Source organism: Anguilla anguilla, chromosome 13, assembly GCF_013347855.1.
Source record: "Anguilla anguilla isolate fAngAng1 chromosome 13, fAngAng1.pri, whole genome shotgun sequence".
NCBI lineage: Eukaryota > Metazoa > Chordata > Actinopteri > Anguilliformes > Anguillidae > Anguilla > Anguilla anguilla.
The window spans coordinates 26,677,698-26,703,293 of record NC_049213.1 but is presented as its reverse complement, the minus strand read 5'-3'; the positions used below and the strand labels follow the sequence as shown (position 1 = coordinate 26,703,293).

Sequence of the window (25,596 nt, the reverse complement as noted above, 5' to 3'; positions counted from 1 at the left end):
TGACCTCTGTAGCTGCTGCTACCCTACGCATTTTAAATGCCTGGAGTTGATCTGATTATTTGCTTGTGCTGCTGTAAGATTTGAGAGTTGCATCTCTTCCGATGGGAGTTCCCCCATCATATCAAAGCACTTCTGATATCGTCTGCCCTCTATGTTTTTCATTATCCATAGGATGCGTTTCTTTTTCTTAACTGGGGCAGGTGGTGATGGGGTGCGGGACTTCATGTAGGCACTCGTGATTAATATAACAGTCAAAAGCCATAACTCTTCACTTACCTTGTTTATTATTATTTTATGAAACATGGTCAAAAACATAATAGGTTTTAAGACAGACTAGGCTGGCTTTAATGTTTTGGAGGTGGTAGAAAAGGGACAAATTTTTTTTATTTTGTTCTAACCGATTTAGGAACCCCCCCCCCCCCCCCCCCCCCCCCCCACAAGGACAGACACACATTCATGCACACATATACATACAGGTATGCACATGTGCGCACGCACACACATGTGTATATACTGTATGAAACACGTCTTTACTTTTAAAGTGTCAATTTTCTTTTGGGACTATTTATTGTGAGAAATGCTCACAGATTTTGAGAGAAAAGAGCCATGTTTGTGTTTTCACTGCTTAGCCTATAGCATGACACACACAGCACATGCGACTGCGGGTAGGACACATCCATCCTAGGAGCATTCCGCCAATCGATCACTGTAGAGGGAAGGTGCCAAACGCTGGGTCTATAATAATGATTAATCTCTCCACTTTACAGCTTCATGGCAGACATCCTCACCCCCAAATCTGCTGAACCATTATCAAGAGTTTTGCCTTGAAATACAAGCCTCTAAATTAAATGATTGACAGAATTCATGTAACTCAGCCAGAACACATCAAAACTCTTTTGAGACTAAGAGGGTTGAGAGAATAGCAGAGAATGCTGCTACTCTTCCTATCTGACTGATGTCAGTGTGTGCTCATCCCCAAAGCATTAGCTCTCAGATTGAATACTTTTTTCTTTCTAATTTTTTATTTTTTTTGTTTCCTTCTGCTTCTAATCTGATCAGTATATTTTCTTATAAGTATACTTACTGTATAGAGTTTAGTAGAGCTATGAGAGTTATGCACAAAAATATCTGCATACTGGGGAATTATTACTAGTCAGAAGTATTGTCTGCGTCTGATTATACATACTGCGGGTGTTTGGTGTGTGTGGTGTTTCAATGGCAACAAATTAAGTTTATTTCATGCCATTGTTTATCATGTTTAAAGGACAATGACCAAAACAGCCAGAATAGCGGGCTAGCTGTTTGTGTTTAGGCTGAGTATTGGCAGAGTAGAATGTAACTACTCCAAGTAGCTCTCTCCATAAATTACATGGAATCAATACATGGGGCACACCAAAAAAGATTAATTCAAAAAGAATGAAAGCCTTCCATTAACTCACATTCTAAACAGAACACATGTATACTGTGGCAGTTTGCTCAGAGAGAAAATCCAGGTATTGGGATAATAATAGTAATCCAGGTAGTGCATGAGGTGTTCGGCCTCAGGTGTTTCTAGTTACAGTGTCAAGCCCTTCACAAAGGCCCAGCCTTCAGCCTTCAAGAAGAGAGAGAAAAAAGTATTTAATGAGTTTTAGAATAGCTCTTATTTGTTGCCTTCCCTGAGTACTTTTTTCTACATTGTTTGCTTACCTTAGAAAAAGGGAATTAAAATGGCTGTTGGCCAGTTCAGCCAGGGCTTTGTTGACTGCATTTGGATCCACTCATTACCCAACACTGTGACTGCAGGCATTGCTGTTCCACAGTTCTGCACTCCCAATTCCTTATCAAGGATCCTTGCACCACATGCTGCATTTATTCTGTTCCATATTATATTTATGCTCCAGATTAGTTTGGAGAAATGTGATGGAATAAAATAACTTAACACTATATTTTGTTTATCTAGTGTGTTGGAAATTGTGCCCACTAAAGTGGAAGCGGCCCCCTAAAAAGTGTGTTACAAAATGTCCAGTGGGAGTTGTTAGGGTGAAATAGGTGTGTTCATATGCATCCGGTTTCGGTTTTCCAAAGATTGGTCTCGGCTGCACCAGCTGGTGGAGAGAGCATGGCACCTGGGTTGCGTTAGCTAATCAGCCCAGGTGCTTAAGGGTGTGTTGCTCTCCACAGCTCAGGGCCGAGACCGGTTTTGTTTAGTTTCATTTAATGTCAGTTTTGTTTCTTTGAACATGACTGAGAATGTAAACAGGCCTTGCCAAGTGGGAGGAGCTGGTCCGGTGTTTGTTTTAGTTTGTTGTTTTAGTTGGCAACAGGGACATAAAGGGAAACTACTGAGTTAAAGTGACAGAGTATGTTTAAGTTAGAGGATTTTAAGCTACTGGGCTGCTCTGCTCTGACTTTAGGGTTTTGCATGCAGCGAATAATCGTGTGGATACTCTCAACTCTCTACGGAGCATCAGTTAATCGCGTGCTCCACAGGGCCCGTCACACTAGCCATGATACTCCTATGCGGCTGTTCTTTCAAAGATGCACTTGAAAGCAACCTAGCCACTTTGTTTTTCTCTTTATCAAACAGTAACCAACCTACCACCCCCCTCCCCGCCAAGCCCCACCTGGGAGGTCAACTGTATTGATACATTTAACATTTGAACATTTATGTGGGTGACCCCTTCCAGCTTCAGGTTGCTTGCCCTCCCCCACCTACCTCAGACTTAAAAACATCACATGACATTGTAGAAAAAAAGACAAACCCATTCTCCCAATTCCATGCCTCATTATTGTCACTCTAATCATTGTTTTATTGAAACTATAAACTAATGCCAGTCAGTATCACTGAAATGTTCTTCTTTCTCTTTTCCGCAGATAAGCAAGCAGCAGCTGCAGACAGTGAAGGAACGCTTCCAGGCTTTCCTCAATGGAGAAACCCAGATTGTGGCTGATGAGGCCTTCATCAATGCTGTCCAGAGCTACTACGAGGTAACTTTTGTCTTCTCATTGTGGCTGAAAATGTTTTCGTTACTAACAAAAGTACAGTAAAATCAGGTTATTGATTGACAGGTCTTTGGAATTTCTTAAATATCTTTGAAATATAATTCTTTATGGAAGACTGTTGAACAGCAATTTGGTAATATTCTCGTATTAATTAAAGAAAATAATTTTAAATGTATTAATCATTTTCCTTCAAAGGTAATATGTATTGCAGGCAAGTAAGCATGGCAAAAAAAGCAACGGGACAAATCTACACACAACAAACACACGTAACACTGCAATATGAAGTAACCTACGGTATATGATAGAAGTTTAAATCCATCTATAGATTCTGTAGTTAATTCATGTATCTGGCCATTATATATGCAGTTAACATACAATTAATTATACACCTACATTACTACACTGATGAACAAAAGCAATAAGACTTTTAATTGATCTTTCATTTTTCAGAATGGTTATTTAGGGCCTGATAATTCAAAGGGTTCACATTGGCTCATAGAAAATAAAGGTGAAAAATATACTAAATCTGGCAGCAATGGTGAAATGTCTGACAGTTGCATCAGACAAATGATTTTCCTTTTAATTTTCCAGTCTTTCCAGGGAGTTTAAGAGCCTCAATGAGGAATCAGACATTGGTGAAAAGATGACAATAAACTGGCAGAAAAATAGGTTGAGAACAGAACTAACCTGGTCTGATGCTATGTTTAGATTGATTCCTCATCTTTTCTTATTATTTGTCATGGGTAGATTTTATTCAATGAAAATGGGATTCAGATAATGAAGGAATCTCCTGAGCTCTATGCTTTTGTTTCAGACCAGCTACAGTTTGGCAATTGAATGATGATTAAGACCAGATTGCTCATGCTGACGATTGTCTCCCTTCTGTTTATACAGAATGGCTGTCACAGAACTGACATTAAAGCCATATCCATCCAGTAAGACGCCACACAGAGGCCTTGTTCTGTATTGCACCTTCCCCCATTTTGTATCACAGTAAAGTGCAGAATTGCAGCTGATGCCCTTAATCAATGAAGGTGTAGTGTGCTTTGTCAAACTAGTTTTTTTTTTTGCAGACCATCATGAGTTCAATGAGCAATGTTCCATCAAAAAAAACAAAACATTTTCCTAAACTTTCCTTCATTATTCTGGAGGAATCACACCATTGCATTTTGCCATGTTTTCCTTCTATGTGCTGATTCGGATGGCATGCTTGATATTCTCTGATATTAGCAGACCAATCCCTTTGTAAAACCCCTTCCTGTTCATTCCTCATCTGACTCTGAGTTGGGAAGGATAGAGAGAAAAACTGTTCCTGATGGCTCAATCTCAACTCTCATTAATACAAATAGAGAGAAGAGGAATAATGAAAAGAGAACTTTGCACAGTGCACTAAATCAATGTGGTGATTTAAATGTTGCATTATTTATACCTCCTAAAGCCAGACTTTCAATTCAATTAAACCCTAACACACTTTTCTCTGGGTTGGACGGTTACCAATTTACCACACATCCCTTCTACTCGATGTAAGAACCACAGTAAAGTTATGGATATATATATGGACAAAGTATTTAAAAAAATCCATAGATCCATAAAATGGCACCATGCAAGGAGTCCAGAGTATTTAATGACACTCTTTCTACTGAAGCAAGAACATATAAAGCATATAGAGCATTCCCTTCCAGCCATAAGGCTTATTGAGAGGAAGTCATTGGCCTGGAACAGATTGTTTGTGCCAGTGCTGGATGTCACATTAAAATAAAGGAGGCCTCTGTGAAACTTTCTGTGATTTGTTCCAAACCGCAGTATTGAGAATACCTGTCTCTCAGAGACACAGGAAGTGTTGGGCTGGGGAGAGGTCTTTGAATAGAATGTGCCAAAACTTCCGATGGAACAGAAACGACATAAATGACTTTTCCCAACTCTGTGAAAAAGTGCGGCGGTAAAGGAATGCGGGGAAGGAAACGTCAGTGTTTCAGAGGCCTCCTGCTTCGTTTTGACGTTTGCCCAATAGCCATCCTGTTCTCTGCCAAGCTCCCCGTAAAATGTGCTACCTTCGAGCGCATTTCTTCCTGGTGGAGCGTGAACAATTTAAAGGGAGAATGAGAATGGGAAATAAACTGAAGTGCCTGGTACCGCTATGGATATTTCTGTCTTTCCCTTGTTAAATGTACTGTAGGTTAACAGGCTTTAAATTGGGATGTATAACGTGTGGTTCCCCTGCTGCACTCACTCATGTTCTGCTCATGTTGCTGCGATAGCATTTATTTCCCCTCGGCTCAGAATGAATTCTCCTGTAGCACTGTGTGGATCGTGCAGTTTTTCAACAGTCACAAGCTTGCATGTGAGCGCCTCAGTGCCTCACCTGCTTCATCTGCAGGTGGCACGGCAACTGCTGATTCTAAAATTTTTGATTGAACAAATTTCAGTCTTTCAGCTGGAGGGGGGAAACTATCTGTCTTTGCCATGTTGGCATACGCAGCAGTTGCGTCTTTCAGTAGATGTACCTTGGCAAGTTGTGATCATTGGTAAGGTTTATTTGGATTGAAGATGAGGCTTGAGTTTTCAATAAAGCAGCATAATGGATGGTCATCCCAGTCATCAGTGTAACCTACAAGCAGCTCCTCCATGACATTCTAAAGTGCATGTGTTGTTGTTAAAGGTTCAATAAATTAAAGTTAGTACTCAGAAGTTGCTTATTTACTTGGAGCCACAGGACCAGGAAGAGAAACTTCAGCACCAGCCCAGGAAGACCCAGTGTTTGTGCATTATCATTCTGAAACAATAGCTCTGGCTTGACATCACACAAGATCACATGGTTATCACCCCAGTAGTAATTGTTTTACTTTTTCTACCATTGGTGACAATGAAGACAATAATAAATATAAGCTTAAGGACTAATGACTGCATGTTTAAGGCATAAACATTTTTATTTCCTGCAAGAGCAGGGAGTATCAGTGATGTCATCTGTGAAATTGCTTTCTCTACATGAAGTGTAACTGGTCTCTGTGTTAAAAAGCACAGTTCTTTCTGTGACCCCAGGTGTTTCTGCAATGTATGAGGAGCAAGTGGCCCTCTTAGACAAACCTGTTTAACAGTATGACTGAATAAGAGGCATTTTCGGTCTCTGTGAGCGCAGGTGTTCCTGAAGAGCGACCGTGTGTCTAGGATGGTTCAGAGTGGGGGTTGCTCTGCCAGCGACTCCCGCGAGGTCTTCAAGAAGCACATTGAGAAGCGAGTGCGCAGCCTGCCGGAGATCGACGGCCTGAGCAAGGAGACAGTCCTCAGCTCCTGGATGGCCAAGTTTGACACCATCTACCGGGGCGAGGAGGACCCGCGCAAGCACCAGCAGAGGATGACGGCCAGCGCTGCTTCCGAGCTCATCCTCAGCAAGGACCAGCTGTACGAGATGTTCCAACAGATCCTGGGCATCAAGAAGTTTGAGCACCAGCTTCTCTACAATGCCTGTCAGGTGAGGCCCCCTGGGGTGGTTACCACCACTGCGCAGGAACTCCCCATCTCACACTCATTTTGAGTCTGCCAGGGACAGAACTGTTTGTGGTCAAGGAAGTTAATACTGGTTGCATATCATGCGTCTTAAATAATCTGTGGCCGTTTCAATATGAACCTATATCTGTGCATGTGTGAAGAGATTAGCCACCCAGCAGCCTTTTAAACTCAGCTTTTAACTTTAAAATAAACTTTAAGACAATACAAATACTGGTTCTGCTTCTTCACAAAATGATACCTTTTTGGAGAAGTCCGTAATTTTAGGTTATGAAAAATAACTAAGCGGACTTTCACACTGTGGGATAGTCTGTAGTAATTAGTGAGAACTTTGCCTGTGTTTAACACAAGGAGATGAGAGGACTTCACGTTACGCTGCTCAAACAGAGAGCTGTCGGAATGTATTCCTCGAGGACTTTGTGCTTTATTAAAATTCTGGGCATGGCGCAGGCTGGAGCTGAGAGACATTGCATTTGCTCGTCAGTTAATGCATTAACGAGCTTGGTACTAGCATGTAAATTCAGTGTTTATGCCTTTGGTAACCAGAATGAATTGCAGTAATTCATGATTAACCAGAACAGATGTAGCCCTAAGTGTAAGTGTGGTGTAGTTGCTCAGGACCTGAGCCCAAAGGTCACAGAACCGATTGGCAGATGGGTACCGCTGTGGTACCCTGGACCATGTACTCAACCGGAAGCGCTTCAGTCAAAATCTGTCTTTGTGAACGAATACTTGTAACATAACAAGTCAGCTGGTGAGGTCACCCAGGATAAGAGCTGCTCACCATAAAAATAATGCAATGCAAAATGCACTGTCAAAACCATTTTTCTAATTCCATAAACTCCCCAAATGCAATTAATTGAATGAAACAAAGCTCCCCATGACAAATGATTCCAAGCAGAGTCAGGATTTGGCCTAGCCTTGCCTTTCACAGCTTTATCTGGGAGGCATCTGGTGCTGAAAAGAAACAGTGTGAACCCGGCTCCTGCTGTTCCTGACTTTGAATGAGCATGCCTTCCTGACCTTGGGCACCCGCATGGCCAATATCTCTGTGTTTGGGTCTGCAGCACACAAAGGCCTCGCACCGTGTAATTTAGCAGGAGCTAATGACTCATCACTATATTTCAAATGGCTGATATTCTGACCGGGATCATTCTCTCAATGTTTAATAACGTGTCATCATGGTCATATTTTAACTATGTTTTTACTTTAACATTTTATGCAAATTTGCTTGCATGATTGAGAGAATATTATATTGCACATCATCCGGGCTGTGTAAACTGTAGTTTGTTGTGTCTCGTTATTGGTGCAATGGACAGAGAGGCCTGGAGGACACTGTAGAGCAGGACTGCCCAACCCTGTTCCTGGAGATCTACCGTCCTGTAGGTTTTCACTCCAACCTTAAAGCACACCTCATTCAACAGCTAGAGATCTTGTTTAGCCTCTAATTAGTAGAATCAGGTGTGCCAAATTATGGTTGTAATGAAAACCTAGAGGACAGTAGATCATCAGGAACTGGGCTGGACTACCCTGCTGTAGAGGCATGCCGTGTGTATGGCTGTTATTCTCCCAACACACACACACACACACACACACACACCCGAATGCAGGCACACATGCATATTCACACGCATATATACACACCGAGCAATTTAACAAATTACACAGCCAGCTGGTGTAACTGCTAAGTTACAATCACACCAAAAAAGATTGAAACCATATTTATTCACTGGCTAAAATGTGGGGTATACTTTCAATTTTTTTTTACTCTTAGTTTGTAAACACAAGGAAACTGTGTTTCATTCTTGTGTTCCATTCCATGATTGTGCATTCAGACATTCTTTAATCTAAATCGATGTGTTTTTCATTGCATTGTGGGAATTTTTGAACAGACAGCAGGGATAACTGCTGAGTGCTCTGGTATGCTGTCAAGGCTTTTTCCTGGTATTTGAATCATTTTTCTCCCCAAGCTGTTTGCGATTTTATTGGCTGCTCATTGTACTTGTCTTCTACTCCCTCAGCCCTTTATTCCTTATGATGAACTGGCATCAGCAACCACAACATGGTTGAGCGTGCACCTGCCTCTTGTGAATGGTATTTTTTGTTAAAATAATAATTCCAGTAAATGCCTATTGAGCACTTCTCACTGCTCACAGTTTCTTTCTTGGCTTGAATTCATTGGCCGTTGAAGAGTTCTTGTCTATGACATAATTGAAAGTTGTGATTACAGTGTTACCATAAATTACTTTCCTTTTTAAAAAAATAATAAAATAAATAGGAGACCAGATAGTCTGTCCTTCTTATTGTATTTTTATGACTTTATTCAGAGCAGGCGGAGCTGAGAGGGTCACAGATAGAGATGGGATCGCAGTACAGAACGCGCTGTGATAAAGGATCAAGCCCCAGGCCGCACAGCAGGATTTTTATATGGGTTTAGATTCGGTCGTCCTATGAACTGTACCACATGCTCTCCCCACCATAAATTATTCTATCTGAATTAAGAATTTAACTGTTAGCATGGGCATGCATGAAAAATGCATCCTTGTGAAGAAATATACTGTATATATATATATATATATATATGTATATACATTTTGTACCTGATCCTAAAAAAAGAACTTTTAGAATGTTTTTATAATTATTGAATATGCTCCTAAAGTCAGTATGACAATGGTCACATAAAGTGCCTTACTGTCATACATGAATTTGTCATACATGTCCATATAATGTCACAAAGCCTCGTAGCCACTCTTAAACTCTGAGTTTCATCGTCAGGGCAGCTGCCACCTTGCTGATTGAACTGCATGGTTTCTTGCTTTGGACACTGTAAGATGGACAGGGTTTGTAGTGAACATGGAGAAAATCTGCCTCTTGTTGGTCACAAATGTTCCCCACTGGTTGACTGTATCAGTTCTGTGCTGCCATGGCAACTGTAAACAGTTTGCAGAAACCCAGCTTGCTCCTGCATCAGCTAGTTCACTACGAATACATTATGGACAGACAGTGTAATTGGTATTCACATAATTAAATCAGTTTGTCTCCTAATCAATCGCGGGAAGTAAATTCAATTTAGATATGCTGTCGCTGTTTTTTTCTGAAATCAACACATGGTGCTGTTGCTGGAGGTGTTTTAGTAAAATGCCTATATTAGGTCCCATCATAGGCTGAAGCACTGTCACACCCTATCAAAAGGTGCAAATAACCCCTGCGTACAAATACAAAAACAATACAGATGGATACAGATAAGTAAAGTATGTATCATATCCCATAAGCATAAATATTTAGCTTTTTATTTTAACACCCTCAGATGATCCTTCTTGGTCTCACTCTGTTTTATAATATGACTGGAGCGTCATATGTTACCAGTGACTCATTGAAAACAAATGATAGTGTCTTAATATGAACAGGAAGGTGTTCTGATTGGTTCAGAAGAGCCATTGATGTTATGAGTCAGTGGTTGACAGCAGATATTTGCAAGCTTAATCCATTATGGGGTTCGTGGAGCCGTGCTCGCCCCTCACTAGCAAGCACACCGATAGAGCCCCCTTCTCACTTTAAGCTGTGCTGACAGGAACACTTCTGACAGTGATTGTTGAGGACATTTCTGCAGGTCCCTGCAATCAGCAGCTTATGGCTCGCCCCCTCCCCCCCCCCCCCCCACCCCCCACCGAACAGCTCATGATGTCATCGGCCGTTTCCCCAGCCCATCTCGGGTCCATTTTAAGTACTAGGCATGACGAACATAGGGATTGAACCAGCGAAGCTATTAAAGCAAAGCTGCTGCATTGCAGACGTGCATAGCTCTTAAAAGAGCACGGATAAATCACCATTTATACTTCTGAACTCGAGCATTATTTTAAATTTGCATCCAGATTTCTCTGCTGAAACCTCATAAAGGAGATTGCAAGCAGAATTATTTTCATGGGAGCGAACTGGAGCCCCAGAGTTGATGTAAATGGTTAAATATAGCTATTCAGTGTACTGTATACACTACTTAGACGCTAGTTGCTTTTCCATATATACTCACATGGCCTGGATTCAAAAAGCATAATGGATGGAGGAAATCTTCCAGAGGGTCTTTATTTTATCAGTCACAGTTTTTTGCGTGATAACTCAGAAAAGCACTCAAGGATGTGGCATTAGCGTCTTTCCATTCGGGAAAACAGGATTAAAAATTCAGTGAGCCCAGACTGGCCTCTGAAATATTTACATTCTGAGCACAATTCTGCTGTGTGCCGCAGAGTTCAGATAGCAGAAGACTGTTTCAGAATACTCCCAGCATTCTGTATCCACGTGTACTTACAGTAGTACACACTGCCAAGCATACTGGTGAGTACCATTGAGTGTGTGAGTGTATGAACTTGGTTAGATTTGGAATACACTAGAGAAAGACCTGGGGGAGGTAGATGCCTAACTATCTGACTGATTGACTGAGCAGGAGGTGTGAAATGTGCAGTGACATCATGTGACTCCACCCTCCTGGCACATACAGAGCCATTTGATTGAATGGCTAATGAAACTTCTGCCGCACCTCCAGGCGGTGGGGGGTGCGGGGGGGGGGGGGGGGGGGGGGGGGGTGACCTGCCAGTGTGTAGTCTGTGCTGCGGGCAAAGCCTGCCAGGTTACGGGAGACAGCTGTGTGCCCTGGTGTACTCATCACATGGCCGCACTATTAATAGCCCAACACCAGATTGCTCCTTGGCTCCGAGCTCTTCAGTTCAGGTGGCTCCCTGTCTTCGGCATGTTCACGAGGCGGAAGGCCGGATTAATTTATTATTATTGCTGTTGTTCTTACCCTTGGTGGCATTTCTATTCCATTTATTTGACAGAAGACATTCAAGTAAAACAGCATTTTATTTCTACATTGACAGTACAAAGTCCTAGATTAGTTATAATGCTCATTTAGTATTAATGATTATGATTTATACTGTGAAAGAGTAAAGTTCCACACAGTTTGTCTGGGGTTAGGCTACTACGGGTCCTTCTGCTGAGAGTATAAGTAACACTGCACTATGAGTACTTGCATGACTATACTGTAACTGCTCTCTGAAAATGTAGAGTTTTCCATTACGCATATTGAAAAAAACAAAAGAGAAAATTTTGTTATGTTTACGAAACATAAAACAGGCTCTTGCAGCAATGCAACATCAGACACAGGGAGATGGACCATTTCCTGTCTCTGGCAGCATTGAAATTGATCTCTGAATGCAAATTTTCCCAACAGGGTTAAAACAGAATGGTCAGAAACACGTTTGAGGCATTGAATCAGACATGCTGGGCACAATCAATAGCCGTGCTATTCTTTAAAATGTACTTACTCGCTGCTTTCCTATTTTTCATTTATATACTAATGTATAGTACTGACTCCTGAAAAGTATGGATGTTGTAAGAATATAGTGGCTATTTCATTCTTGTGCCCTACTACTAGGCCTACACTGCAGATGAGCTGGATGGGAAGTCATAAAATCAGTACTTGTCTCCTTAATACCATAACTTGGTGCATTACTGCTATGTTAATAGTACATGCTAGCTACCTAGATGACTTACCATCCTACCATCAATGGCCAGTTACATTTCCGTCACCAAGTTTCTTCTGCATCTGTATGTTGAGCAGCTCTGCAGTACCGAAAGGGGAGAAACTGTGTGATGAATGAAACTGTGTCTGACAGTCTGTTGCAGCTTGTGGTGAGGCCCGAGGACGTGTGTTGCAGACCCAGGAGAGCGGTCACGTGACGCACGGGACACTCGGCACGTTACTGTCCCTATAAAACAGTCTCAGCCGACAACCCTGTCCTCGCTGGGGGGCATTCTGTCCCCGGCTCACACAAAACGATTTCACAATGATGCCATTGTGATGCCTTTCTCTTGCTGCAGGCACCGGCCACTGAAGTGTAAATGTTCTCAGCTTGATGTTTCCTGCAGAACCTAGAATCTCTTTTGCAGCGTTTTATTTTTTTGGGGAAACCAGATGGCTGCTCTCTGTTTATTAAAACCTCACGAAACCAAAACCAAAAGGATTAAAAATGACCAATTTACTTGATTTGGCTCTGTACTTCACAATTTAAATTTACAAAAAAAAATCTAACAAAGCAAAGTGTGCTTAAACCACAGATTCTCAATTTTTATTAAAGGGTATTTTAAAACATTTTGGTTTCACCATATAGAAATTACAACATTTTTTATACATAGCCCCCCCCCCCCCCCCCCTCATTTCAGGACACCATAATGTTTGGGACAAATGGCTTCGCAGGTGTTTCTGAATAGTCAGGTGTATCAAAGTGCTTCTTTAGTGCAAGTATAAGAGAGCTCTCAGTATCTAATCTTGATTCTAGGCTTTTGATTGTCTTTCGAGTCTGGTATTGGTGTTTGTCAGCATAAGGACCTGAGTTGTACCAATGAAAGTCAAGGAGGCCATTATGAGGCTGAGAAATATGCAGTCAAAGGCATAGGCGAAGTGGCTTACCAAAATCAACCATTTGGAACATCATTAAGAAGAAAAAGAGCACTGGTGACCTCAGTAATCGTAAAGGGCCTGGTAGGCTAAGGAAGAACTCTATTACTGAAAAATTCTCACCATAATAAAGAAACACCTGACTGACAGATCAGAAACACTCTTCTGTAAGCAGGCATGGATGTGTCAGTTACTACTGTCTGCGGTAGGCTTAATGAACAGGACTACAAAGGGTGCACTGCAAGATGCAAACAACTAGCTCTCTGTAAAAACAGGATGGCCAAGTTAGTTTGCTAAGAAGTACCTAAAAGAGCCTGCAGAGTTCTGGAAAAAGGTATTGTGGACAAATGAGACCAAGATTCACTTGTATGGCAAAGTGATGGCAAAGAAGAGAGCAAAGTGTGGAGGCTAAGTGGAACTGACAAAGATCCAATAGGACATGTGTTTGGGGGCTTTTCTTCATGGTAAGAATTATTTCATCACAGTCATCAACTGTTGTGGTTTGTCCTGCTCCCAAACATTATAGAGTATATACTGTATTTATATACTTATTAGGGGTTCACCGGTCATTAATTCTTATGGTTTTTTTGAAGCCAAAATAGTCGATTCTGATTTGGATAGTCAATTTTTAAAGTTTAACTTTTTTTTTTAAAGCAACAATTAAGAAAGAAAACATAAGATTGTTTATTTGCTCTATATGTTACCAATACATTCAGATATTTTATTATAAATATTAATAAAAAATATTATAAAAAATTATTATAAAACCACAATCCTTTTTGAACTGTCATGTTTCCACAAGATCTTGGGAAGTTTGAGACAAGACGTTAAGAATCGGGCTTGTGAGTCCTCATGTGAGGAACTCTCAGTCTATTTCCCAGTTGGCGAATGTGCACACCATCATTCTCAAGACCAGTCTTGATTGTTATATAAACATTTTATAAATTAAATGAATATATCCAGAAAAAACATACCCACACACATATTTCATTGCATGCAAAGCCCCGTCTGTCTGTAGTGAAAGCTATGCCTTCACAGCTTCAAACTTCAATTGTTTTTATTGCACCGCGGTGTCATTTCAATGGGTAAATTTAGTAAGATGACAGCCCTTTTTCTGGTTCAGACAATTTCTCAGTTAGTCATCATCGAACATTAAAACTAAATAATTCAAGGACTGCTACCCACTAATGCTTCTTCTTGATTTGTGGAGATAGGAGGGATAAAATTAAACTTTGCCTCTAGCTCAAAGGTGGACCATCTTTAATGTCGGCCTAACTTTATTTTTAATTTTCCCCCGGATGCCTTCAAAAATCCTTGAAAAGTGACGAGAGTATGCAAGCATAAAAATGAGGCCTCAGAATATTTATATAAAGTCAAATAAATTTTGTCACTGCAGTAACTGATTCCTTCCTTGAGTGTCTGCTTGAAAGTGCTGTATGAACATGCTGTACATTGCACTACTCTTTTGAAAGCCAGGGTTTTCGCACACTACTACAAACTCATTCTACTGTAATTTTCTTGCACTTTCAGTGAGCTCAATTTTGTCATCAGTCCTTCATTCATTTTCCTTTAAGTAAATCCAAAGCCCTGGACACTGTCCAGTCTGCAGCTACAATGATGTCATGGTACAGATCCATATTCTTGGGTTCTAATGGAACTTGACAGTCAGAAATGCTGGGTTCTCTATTCTTTGGTTGATTCAGAACTCTCTTGTCAGAAACGCAGGGTTCTCTGTTCTTGGGTTGTCAGGAAACTTTATGGTCAGAAACAAAGACATCTGTGTGCAGAGTGCACTGTCCCTTTCAACTTTTAACTTTAAAACTGTTAAAAAAGTTAACTTTTTATACTATTAACTTTTTTAACAGTTTATATATATATAGATAGATATAAAAAATATAGTTTTATACAGCACAAGCCCGTCATTTTCATTCTGCCCTGACCTTGGACTTCAAGCCCGGAAGCCCATCCACTGGACACACTTTATTTATTCATTCACCCCCTACTCTTGATGTTGTTGTTTTTTTATGATAATCTCAGGTGGCTGCAACCTCTCTATGTGAACTATAAATGGGTTTTTAATTATTTAGGATACAGCCCTCAGCCTGCCAGAACTGCTGCCCTTCTTTTAAATAGTGCAGGAAGCCTCTCTTAGTCCCATACTGGAGATGCCTTATGCTACTACAGGGAAGATCAATATAGCAGACCTCTAATACTCTGTCCAATCAAAATCAACCTGCTTTTCTTTCTGCTAGACCAGGCCTTACAGCTAAGGTACACTATTATAGCTTTTTTTCAGCAGTTGGTATTTGCCAGACATGCTTTGGGAGAGCTTACTTTTTTCAACTTGACAGTGCTTTTGCTTTCACAAGATTATCTTTTTTTTTTTAATAAGCAATGCTGTACTGCAGGCTTTTGCATGGAAAATCTTCATATCTTTCTTGAATGCAGGGAGTGGCCCACAGCATAACCCAACATCAGTTCTTTCCAAGACTGTCCTCTTGTTTTGCCTCATCCCTCATGCCTTATGGGACTTACGGTGGCAGTGATGGAGCCTAATTTAAACGCAACACTGCTCTGGGGTACTATTGTCTGGGGGGTCGGGAAACATTCTAATGCCACGATAAGATAAATGAGTGCAGAGGGATTTTTCTGTCTGCTGTCCTCTCTGCTATTTCAGCAACTGTAAATTACTGACATGCACTAGTCTCTGCATGCATTATTTATGTGAGAATACTCGCAAAAGTTTCTGCATTTTGTTACTCCCAGGCAGAAAGTAGGCTAACAGATGTTGGGAGCTGTAGAGCACCTTTTTCTTTTCTTTTCTTTTTTTCTCTCCAGTGTCGCCAGGCAATGTTTCAGTGCAGATTATGACTAATTTCATCTTACTTATTCTTCAGATATTGATTTGTTCCAGAGCCAAAAGGCAATTAGATGCACGCTGGGAACAAGGCTGGACTAATTGCATCTCTTCTTGTCTGTTATTGACTGTATTCTGTACTGGAGTTCAGTATTAGCTTTGGGTTCTGTTTCAGATTGTACACGCCTGTCAGGTGAGGGTGAGAACTGTGGTCTTTTGTGATACAGCACCACCTGACTATAACTGACATGCAGATTTGATCAACATTTATCCGTTGACTTGCAAATAATTTCTACTTTTCTTCTTCAGAAACACTGTTTGAGAAGCAAATTTTGGTGATTGCTGAACTCCCCAAAGAACGAGTAGTTATTGCAGGCATGAAATGGGTTTCAGTGTACTGAGGCTGTGTCCTACTGACCTGGTAAAACCCTGCATGGGTCATATACTGCCTGAAAGAGAAAGCCCACAAAGAGGTTTGGCAGCTGGCAACAGACTGGCACGTGTATGCCAGCCTCTGTCATGGTACTGTCATTAGATCATATCCAACCTTGTGCAGACTGAACTGGCGGATTTTGAGCTTATTCTCCCATTGAAGGAGACGAGTTTGATCACATGGCTCAGGCTGACAGGAATGGCAGGGTGACCAGAAGTTGCCAAATTAGTTGACAAGTGAACTGTATCACACTGGTAAAGCTCAGTGTCTTTGTTTCCCTGAAAGAGGAAAGTACATAGTGGCAATGATGTGCAATGCTCAGGAGGAACCATTAGGAACCATCACTAGAAGATGAAAGCTTGCACAATAGCATGCTGGGAAATCAGCATGACCCACATCTAGAATGTTCCATTTAATGCCAAACATAGGACATCTTTTGTGAATGGACCGAATACGCATGACGGTTTGGAACAGGATTTATTAAAATCAGTAATGACTCATTTTCTTTAATCTACAGCTAACAATGTGGATGATAGAGAGGGGAGAGAGAGGCGAGGATATCTTTTTTTTAGTTTGACTGCATGGCACTTCCTGTGCCTGTATCAAACAGCACCTACACCCACTCCAATTACATTCTCTGCAGTGTCTCTGCTCTCTCTGACACCTCATTGAACAGAGTAAATATTGTGCAAATAGATTTCTGCATGCATCCACTTTCTCCACCTCTTGTGGTTAAGTCCCAATAAACACAACCAGGCCCAGAAGTTCACTAAGTGAAGGGTACTTAACGCTGGTTTGTGGCCCATTGCAACAGCGACCGCACCACTGTTACCGCATTAGGAGACTCGTTGAACAGTGTTAATGGCTGGCCAGACAGCTCTGGCCATGAACAGTGACACGGTGCTCATGTGACTCACGGGGATGGGGTCCCTGAGCAACTGATGGGTTTCACAGGGGCTGCGTCAGGCCGACAGCTCTGCCTTCGCCAGGAGAGATTAGCCAGATTTAATGAATCTAATTAGTTTGAGCCTTGCTTACACGAAATCTGATTACACTGTATCTGTCGCAGTGGCAGTGACATAGTGTTGCCCTCTCATTACTGTGTTAAATAACAATGAGAAGGTTTCCCCAGTTGCTCAACACCTCACATGTCTCTGCGTGCACTCAGCAGATTAACCAAGATGAGGATGAGCATGCCTCACTTGTTTTATCAATACTCCTCTTGAGCACAGCCAATCATAATGGCCACTCATGATGTAATTTCGCTGGCTTCTCAGTGAGTGTCATTATAGTGGAAAATGGTCAAGGAATGTACCGCAGCTCAATGTCTTTCGATGAGATTTAGAGCTGGAGGATTTGCTGGGGAGACCTGCAGTTCTGTTAGCCAGAATTCCTGGCTAGAATAGATACAGTATGATGGGAGTAAGTGATTGCAATACCGTTGGGACTGTGTGTGTGTGTGTGTGTGTGTGTGTTTTTGAGACAGAGAGATATCCTTCTATAATCCTGTTCATAGACAGTGAAAATGTGGAAATGAGAGCATATGTGTTTTAGTTTTAGAGTACAGGCTGAATTTATTGGAAACAAAGTGTAAAGACCACTGGAAACTGTATGTGAACAGAGAGGAAGACTAAGAGAAACAGGGTTTTCGACATGGCTCTTCCTCGCATCTTTTCTACCTCTCTTCTGTAATCTGCTTCTCTGTGTGCTTATCCCTGCCACTGTAGGAATCCAGTATTAAACCATCACTCAGAGTGAAAGTCCCAGGGGGAGTAGACCTGCTAACATGAGATTGTCAGCCATATTTGGTTGATGGACTGAATTGACTTTTAAGAGTGGGAAAGGAGGTTCAATTTGGCTCACTGGTTGTGATTTTGAAGGACAAGTGTGACTTTCTTGTGTTTGTTCATGTGTGTGTGTGCGTGTGTGTGTGTGGGGGTATAGAAAGTGTTCATAGTTAGGTCAGATCTAACAGGGACAGCTGGTGACAGGAAAGGGGACACTGCGACACTACTGCCTTCCATGAGTGCAGATGGTGAGCTAACCAACCGTGATGCTCACTGGCGATCAAACAAGCCATAGCCCTGCTATCTTAGTGCTCCCTTAGCAGCAGCATACAGTCAGCATACAGGGTGTGACTTACAGAATTCATCCACCCATTTACAGGAACAGGGTAAAAGATGTGCTCGTACCTCATCAGATCATTCCATAATATTGCTTTAAACTGATGCGTTTCATCTTATTTATTGCATTTTCTGTGGCTTTCCCTGGTTTTACAGTGCCTTGCAGCTTTTGAGCTAAGAAAGAAATCAAAGCGATTGTCTTGTGATTTAATGTGTGTTTAAGTACGTAGCTCAAGCCAGGCCTCATAGCCTCAGTCCCTCCACTCTTAATGTCACAGACTGCCATAAATCTTCTTCAGCTACTTGATAAGGTACCTTAAACAGCCAGAGAGTGGTTCCTACATACTCCTGCTTCAACAGATGTAATTTAGAGTTATGTGTTCCAACAGTGAAGAAGAAGATTAACTTACGTGAAATGTCTGCTTGTTTCGTATGTTTAATTCTGATTGAGCTGGCTTTCTAAATACCAGTGTTAGCAGTTTGAGCCAATAGTATTTACCTCTTAAAGGCTTTACATTTGATGGAGCGCCACTCTTAAAGCATGACCTTGTATGTGTGGTGCTTGAATATTGCAAGTTATGATTGAATCCATACCTGTTGTAATTTGCTTTCATTGTTCCAATCTCCTATACAACCACAGTCCTGGAAACAGATCTATTTTCTCCATCTGTCTGATTGTAAGCATCTTGACAAATTACGGAATGCCACTCGATTCCCAATTAAAGTTATTTGTGCTATGCATCTGATGCCTAGTGAGACTACGCATATGTAACTATTGTACAGGTAATCCAACAAATATACATTTTTTCATAAATTGTTGTTTTGCGGAGTATAATTGCACAATTCTTCCATGAGGCTTTTTTATTTTATAAAAAGGTACTTTGACCTGATCTGGCGGAATAGGTGAAAATAAATCTGAGACCACATTCGCAAATTTGTGTTTAGTGTGCACTGCAATTTCGTGCAGTGATTTAGATCAACGTGGTTGCAATATTGGAATGCACAGATGCTACCCAAACAACAAATTATTATCGATTGTCAATCAGCCAAAATTATCGACGTCTTACAGGGAAAATGCAACACTCGTGTAGCCATGCCTGTCCTGTTGACTTTCAGCTGGATAACCCAGACGAACAGGCAGCCCAGATCAGAAGAGAGCTGGATGGACGACTTCAGATGGCCGAACAGATTGCTAGAGTACGTTTTTCATCATCCACCACACATTTTCATCATCCACCACAAACAATGCCTGATGGCGACGTCTCTGCTGCACTTTTCTTAGTCCATTTTTAAATAGAAAAATTTAGAAAAACAACGCAGCTACTGCATATTATATAGACTGGGGAATTAAAATGTGTGAAAAGGCTTCAGAGGCTTTTATTTAAAACCCACATGGATGGTTTTTTTCTATATTTAAATGAATTTACATTTTTTGCTTTTGTTTTTGCTTCATTGTCCGCTGTAGGCCTACTGTATTCATATTAATTACTTAATTACACAGATGCAAGGTTTTCAAAGCTTGGCTCTACTATTGTTGGTAAAGAATAAAAAGGAAGATCCACTTTAAACTGAATGCGGTTTGTGCTGTTGATATCCGGACAGCTGCAGACGATTGCACTGATTCATTGAAGGAATGATGCAAATTAAGTAACAGCACAACCACACCCAAACAGCGAGTGCAGTTTACAAGTTTGTGTCCTTATAATTATATAGCCTGCTTACTACATTATAGCAGTACAAACTTACAGGGACAAGTTCAGTGTCCTCTTGTAATAAAGTAATCAATGTAATGAAGTAAATATGTCTTGCGTGTAATGGCAAATAACTTGTGTTATGTGTCAACCCTTGTTCAGAAGTTCTGCATTATGACCGGATTGCAGGTTGTCCAAAAAAAAAACATGCGTTTTGTAGTGGTAATTTGCTATCATTTTTATGAATCAAACACATCATTACATCATTACATTTTTTTTACTCGTACCTTCTTGCAATGGTTTCACTGACACAAAAGCATCACAGTCTTTTTGTGGATCCCTTCAGCTGTCAAAAGTCTGCCTCCTATGTTAGACCCTGCTGTTATACCCCCAGGCAAGCCCGAATTCCTTGAGTAAATATATTTGCATAAATAAAAAATATAATAAAATATGCTTTGTAAGTTGCCCTGAGGACATTTACTAAAGAAATAAACACATTCATTTTAAATTATCCTCCTGATTTCCTGGAGTTGTTATGCAACTTGTGGTATAATAAACCGTCTTGTCTATGTTGAGTACCAAATGTGCCTTTATTTCTTCTTTTTGCAAAGGGGGGCAAGTTTCCTAAATTTGTGTCCAAAGAAATGGAAGCCATGTATATCGAGGAGCTCAAGTCCTCAGTCAACCTGCTGATGGCCAACTTGGAGAGCATGCCAGTGTCCAAGGGTGGAGACTTCAAACTGCAGAAGCTGCAGAAGAGAGGCCACAACACCTCCATCATCGACATGGGACAGGAGGACGAGAACCAGCTCTCAAAGTCTGATGTCGTGCTCTCCTTCACTCTGGAGGTACGGTAACCTCATTGCTCATCATGGCTGACAGCATGGAAAGTGATTAGGCAGTCCTTCTTGTCACCAGAATGTTGCAGGTTTAAATCCCAGGTGGAGCATTATTTTTGTACCCTTGATAATAGAATGTTACTAATATGTTTCTTTGCCATATATCAAGCTGTATAAATGGAGGATGTGTTCAATGTAAGCAGTGTTATTTTGTCTGGACATCTGCTAGGGACATAAATAACAATGATGATAGTGTGTCCTCTGAATTTCGGGGATTGGACTGAATTTATTTAAACAGTGAGCACTTCATCTTATGGTTTTCCCTGTCAGGTGAAGTGCAAACAGCCAAAGCTTTGCTAAATTATCTTTCCCTGGTCTTATCCCCCGCTCCTCTGCTCGTAGCAGTCTGGATATATTTTTAGCCGCAAAGTAAAAAAGAGTCCCTGGAGGTGTAGTTTATGTGCTTCAGTTTAGGACACAATTTATTGTGCTATCTGGTGCCATTTTGTTAACCATTTTATGTTTTAACATACCACAACTGCTGATTTGCAATTCAATGAATATAGATTTTATGTTAATTTTGTTAAACGTTTGACCCAATCAATAGACACAGATGCAGGGGCGCCGATCAACCTGATGTATAATGAAAGTTGCACATTAAATGATTACGGTGGACTTTCTGAAGAATAAATTAGTAAATAATAAATATATTAGTTATATATTCAGAGCTTCTTTATTATCTGTTTAGAGCATGACACTAGTGGACTAAGCTGGTCTGTAACTAATATTATCAGCGCACTTCCATATGTCTGTGATTTGACATACGAAACTGCAAAGCTGATGAAAAGAAATGACCTCACACTGGAGTCAAGTGTATCACATGACTATATAGCTGCAAATTGCAAAGAACCTGTACTACTGAAATCATGCATAGATCATTTCTGACAAATTCCATTAAGAGAGTGTAACCCCATCCCAGGATGGATAGCTTTGGTGAATACAGATTCAAAAAGGATTTCTTACAGTTTCCCTTATGTGAATTTAAGGGATATTTACTCCCCAAGCTGTCCAATATATCTATTTGAGCCTGGCTTGGCTAGAATACAAAGTGATGTGCAGAGATTGCTATTACGTTATGGCCTTTGGTAATGGACCTGAGAAACAGGGCTGTGTTTGGGGCATGGTACACTGTGATTGACAGCTGGGGTGGGTATTTGGTTCTTTTTGTTCTGTCCCAGGTTGTGATTATGGAGGTGCAAGGATTAAAGTCTTTGGCTCCCAACCGCATAGTTTACTGTACGATGGAGGTGGAGGGTGGACAGAAGCTCCAGACTGACCAGGCAGAGGCTTCCAAACCCACGTAAGTGTCCATCGTCTGTATGAATACCAGAACATATTCTAATCCTGCCACTGTCAACTCCTGGCCATAGCCTTTCCACTCTCTCAGTTAGCTGAGCAGGATATTATGCTGTTACATGATAAACAGAGGCTCTTTCCACCACTTTGAAATGATGCACAAAACATGATTTGAAAGGAATGTGTTGCACAGGTAATGGAGTCAGTCAGTGCACCAGCTTAAAGTGCAGCCACTAATCTTGTTTTTCAGAAACCATTTCCTCACACAAAATTGTGCAATTTAATCAATCCCAGGACCCTTAGCAACAAATCATATGCAGTCTCTCTCCCTCTCTCTCTCTCTTATGCACACACACTCACACACACACACACACACGCACACACGCACACACACTCACACACGCACACACTCACACACACACACACACACACGCACACACACTCACACACACACACTCACACTCACACACACACGCACGCGCACACAGGGGTGCGCTCCTCTGCGGCAGTGTTGTAATCCTGCAGCCTTGCAGACGGCAGGGGTCGCGCTGCATGTGATGTGCAGAGTAAATCCGCAGCAGGGTGGCGGAGGGCGGAACGCCGCAGCTCCCCGTGTTCCGTGAGATCAGACGCCTGACTGCGCGCAGCGGCAGTCCTGCTCTGCTGCTTTAATTTAAGTGCATGCCAAATGGCCACCGCGGGTACGAGCAGGCTCCCCTGGGCTGTCTGCTTGTCCTTTCCTTTTTTTTTTGTGACCTACATGTGATGAGGTCATCTCGGAATGATGAGGCACTTTGGATATTTTTAAAATGATAGTCTTTACAGCAACTGCTCTCCCTTGTTAAAACTCATTTTGTTTTGGTACATTGAGGGTAATTACCTTTCCTTGGCAAACTTTTCGAATTTCTCATACACAAATGTGCTAAGAATATACACATTTGTAGTGCACAGGCACATACAGTGCTACCTATCTATTATAATAGACCTGTTTTAATGCCAAGGCCAGTTTCGATCCAAATAAAAACATTTTTGAATCCTTTAAACAAGTCCTTTAGAGATCTGCATACAGCTGCCAGTCAGTCACATAGATGGCATCATTACCACACTGCCAGCTGAACCTAATTTTTCTGATAAAATACAGGTGTGATCAGTAATAATTACAAATTCAACACCAGTGCTACAGTGATAAAGCTCTGCATTAAAACATAAATTAATGCTGCCTGTTGTTTAATAACACAGCTTGTTAACTGTTTTATTCCACAGTGGGTCCTGTTGTATAGCCTTGCTGCGCAATTGGTTTGCTTTTGCTACAGACGAGGGCTCATTTTATTTTGTTTGAAGGTTTGTGGACGTTAAACTACACAGTTATTTGGCACATCCCAGGTGTGCCTGCGACAGCACCTCTCTGCAGTATGGTGGCCTTTGCATAGGCAACAGAAATCCAGTGCATTAGCTCTGTTACCAGCAGACCTAAAAGAGCCCAGTACAAAGCCTTCAATTGGGTTTCTAATGGCTCCTGCCCACTCGTACAGTATTTTTATTTCCTGTGTTGTACTCAACCACGCTGTTTCTTCCTGTCCCTCACTGAATTTTCCTCCTACAGAAACCCTGCTGGCAGAAAAGATACTTGCTGTATAAACATTATCCAGAAAGGAAATGGTTTCACCATGGTTTGAATGTGAAGTAAAATTGAAACACTCAGACAAATAGGCTTTCGTAATGAATAAAAATATTGCAATAAACAATCAGCTTTTATAAATACCTGTATCTCTTAGCTAAAGCCTGATTCTCTTTAATCTGTCTGCTTTATCTGTACATAAGCTATGGCATGGTACTTACTTGTGGCTTAAAAAACTTGTTTTTCAGAATGAGGCTAGATCTAATGTAATTAGATAAGTATTGAATAAATATATGAATAAATAGGTGATAGGGTAGACCTGCAACTATTGGGCTGAATTGACCGGGCCCTATTGGTACTGTACATTCCTGTCTTCAGCTTCTTCACCTACCTGTACTCTACCTACAGGACTCACATCACCAGGGCTCAGTGCCAACCAAAATACACAGCTCACCCCAGAGACTGTGACCAAAAAGGTGTCACACGCCCCATCGTATTCCTCAGCTCACACCCTTTCAAAGGATTTCACGTATTCCATAATGTAAACGTGTCTGGCTCGTGCCAGTGACATGTTTAAATGGAAGGAAATTCCTGCACTGCCATCTAGAGGTGTGACAAAGTATGAATCTGATTTACACGCCCAGGAGCACTCAGGTTTATGATTCCTGCATCTAATCGAATTCCTCTCGCAGCTTTGCCTAAATGACACAAGGTTTACACAACACCAAGTGCTCGACTTACCAGTAGCAGCTATCTTGATTTGGCGTTGGGCATGCTAATTCAGGAGCTGCTTTTGTGCCCTTAGCAGGTCATAAAACTTTAATTGCTAAAGCACATTTCCAGCCCCGTGAACATAATGTAAAATTAGCTATTTAAGACTAAAAGAATAAGAATTTTTTGTCAAGCAGCAAAGAAGACATGAGAATTCTTGTTCTCTGCCATCCTCTGAATGTGTATGGGCAGTACATAACTAAATACATTTATCTTCAGACGAGTGCACGTGCTGCTAGATATGTACAGACATCTCCATGGAATTACACAGGCAGTCACATGTGCACACATGCATACAAGCAATGGATCTTCTGAAGGTGACATAAGAAATACATCAAATTTTGCATTGATTGCATTACTATAAATCCACTGCTGCAGCTGAAACCAGGTCACCGCGTTTTAGTGTTGCTCTTTTTCTGCTTCACTTTAAATAAGAGTCTTCCTCACTGCGGCCAGACACGTCAAACCAAGCAGGCCTCATCTTAGAAAAGGTACAAATGAGCATGAACAAAACGGAGAATGAGAAAATGTAATCAGTCCAGACCACAGGGGCAGACAAAAGGGTGCCCAAAGTTTATCCAGCACACAGCCTTCGCCCCTCACGTACTGCGGTTAGTCATTCTTTCTAACGCTCTGTTGGTTTCTGTCTGGGTTTTATAATATCAAACCGCCGGCCTGGATAAGGCTGTCGAGCTCTCTCGCCACTGCCACGGCAGAGGAACACAGATATCTCAGGGCGAAAACGGCAGGAAGACGCACACCGTGAAAGAAAGAGGCCGTTGTGCTTTTTTTCAAACGAGAGGCGTTGTACATCACGTAGACAGGCACGCGGGAAGGTATGGACGTGGACATTAGCAGTTCGTCACTGTCAGCAGGACCGTCAGGCCAGATTGACCGCGCGGCGTTGCTAACGCCAGCGAGCACTCGCTAGCGTACTCACTTCTGTATTGATGCGATTCCTGAAGTGA

At 41.4% G+C, this 25,596-nt stretch overlaps 1 protein-coding gene across 18 annotated transcripts in view; it reads left to right on the top strand.

Annotated features, from left to right (window-relative positions):
• The window catches only part of cadpsa (Ca2+-dependent activator protein for secretion a), a 100,034-nt gene that overhangs the window by 15,527 nt on the left and 58,911 nt on the right, over positions 1–25,596 (top strand). For all 18 annotated transcript variants that reach the window (XM_035387579.1, XM_035387573.1, XM_035387571.1 and 15 more), the window contains exons 2-6: positions 2,857–2,970; positions 6,122–6,454; positions 19,470–19,550; positions 20,656–20,892; positions 22,122–22,243. In XM_035387579.1, the coding sequence (XP_035243470.1) occupies positions 2,857–2,970; positions 6,122–6,454; positions 19,470–19,550; positions 20,656–20,892; positions 22,122–22,243 (887 nt within the window). The remainder of the gene's footprint in view (positions 1–2,856; positions 2,971–6,121; positions 6,455–19,469; positions 19,551–20,655; positions 20,893–22,121; positions 22,244–25,596) is intronic.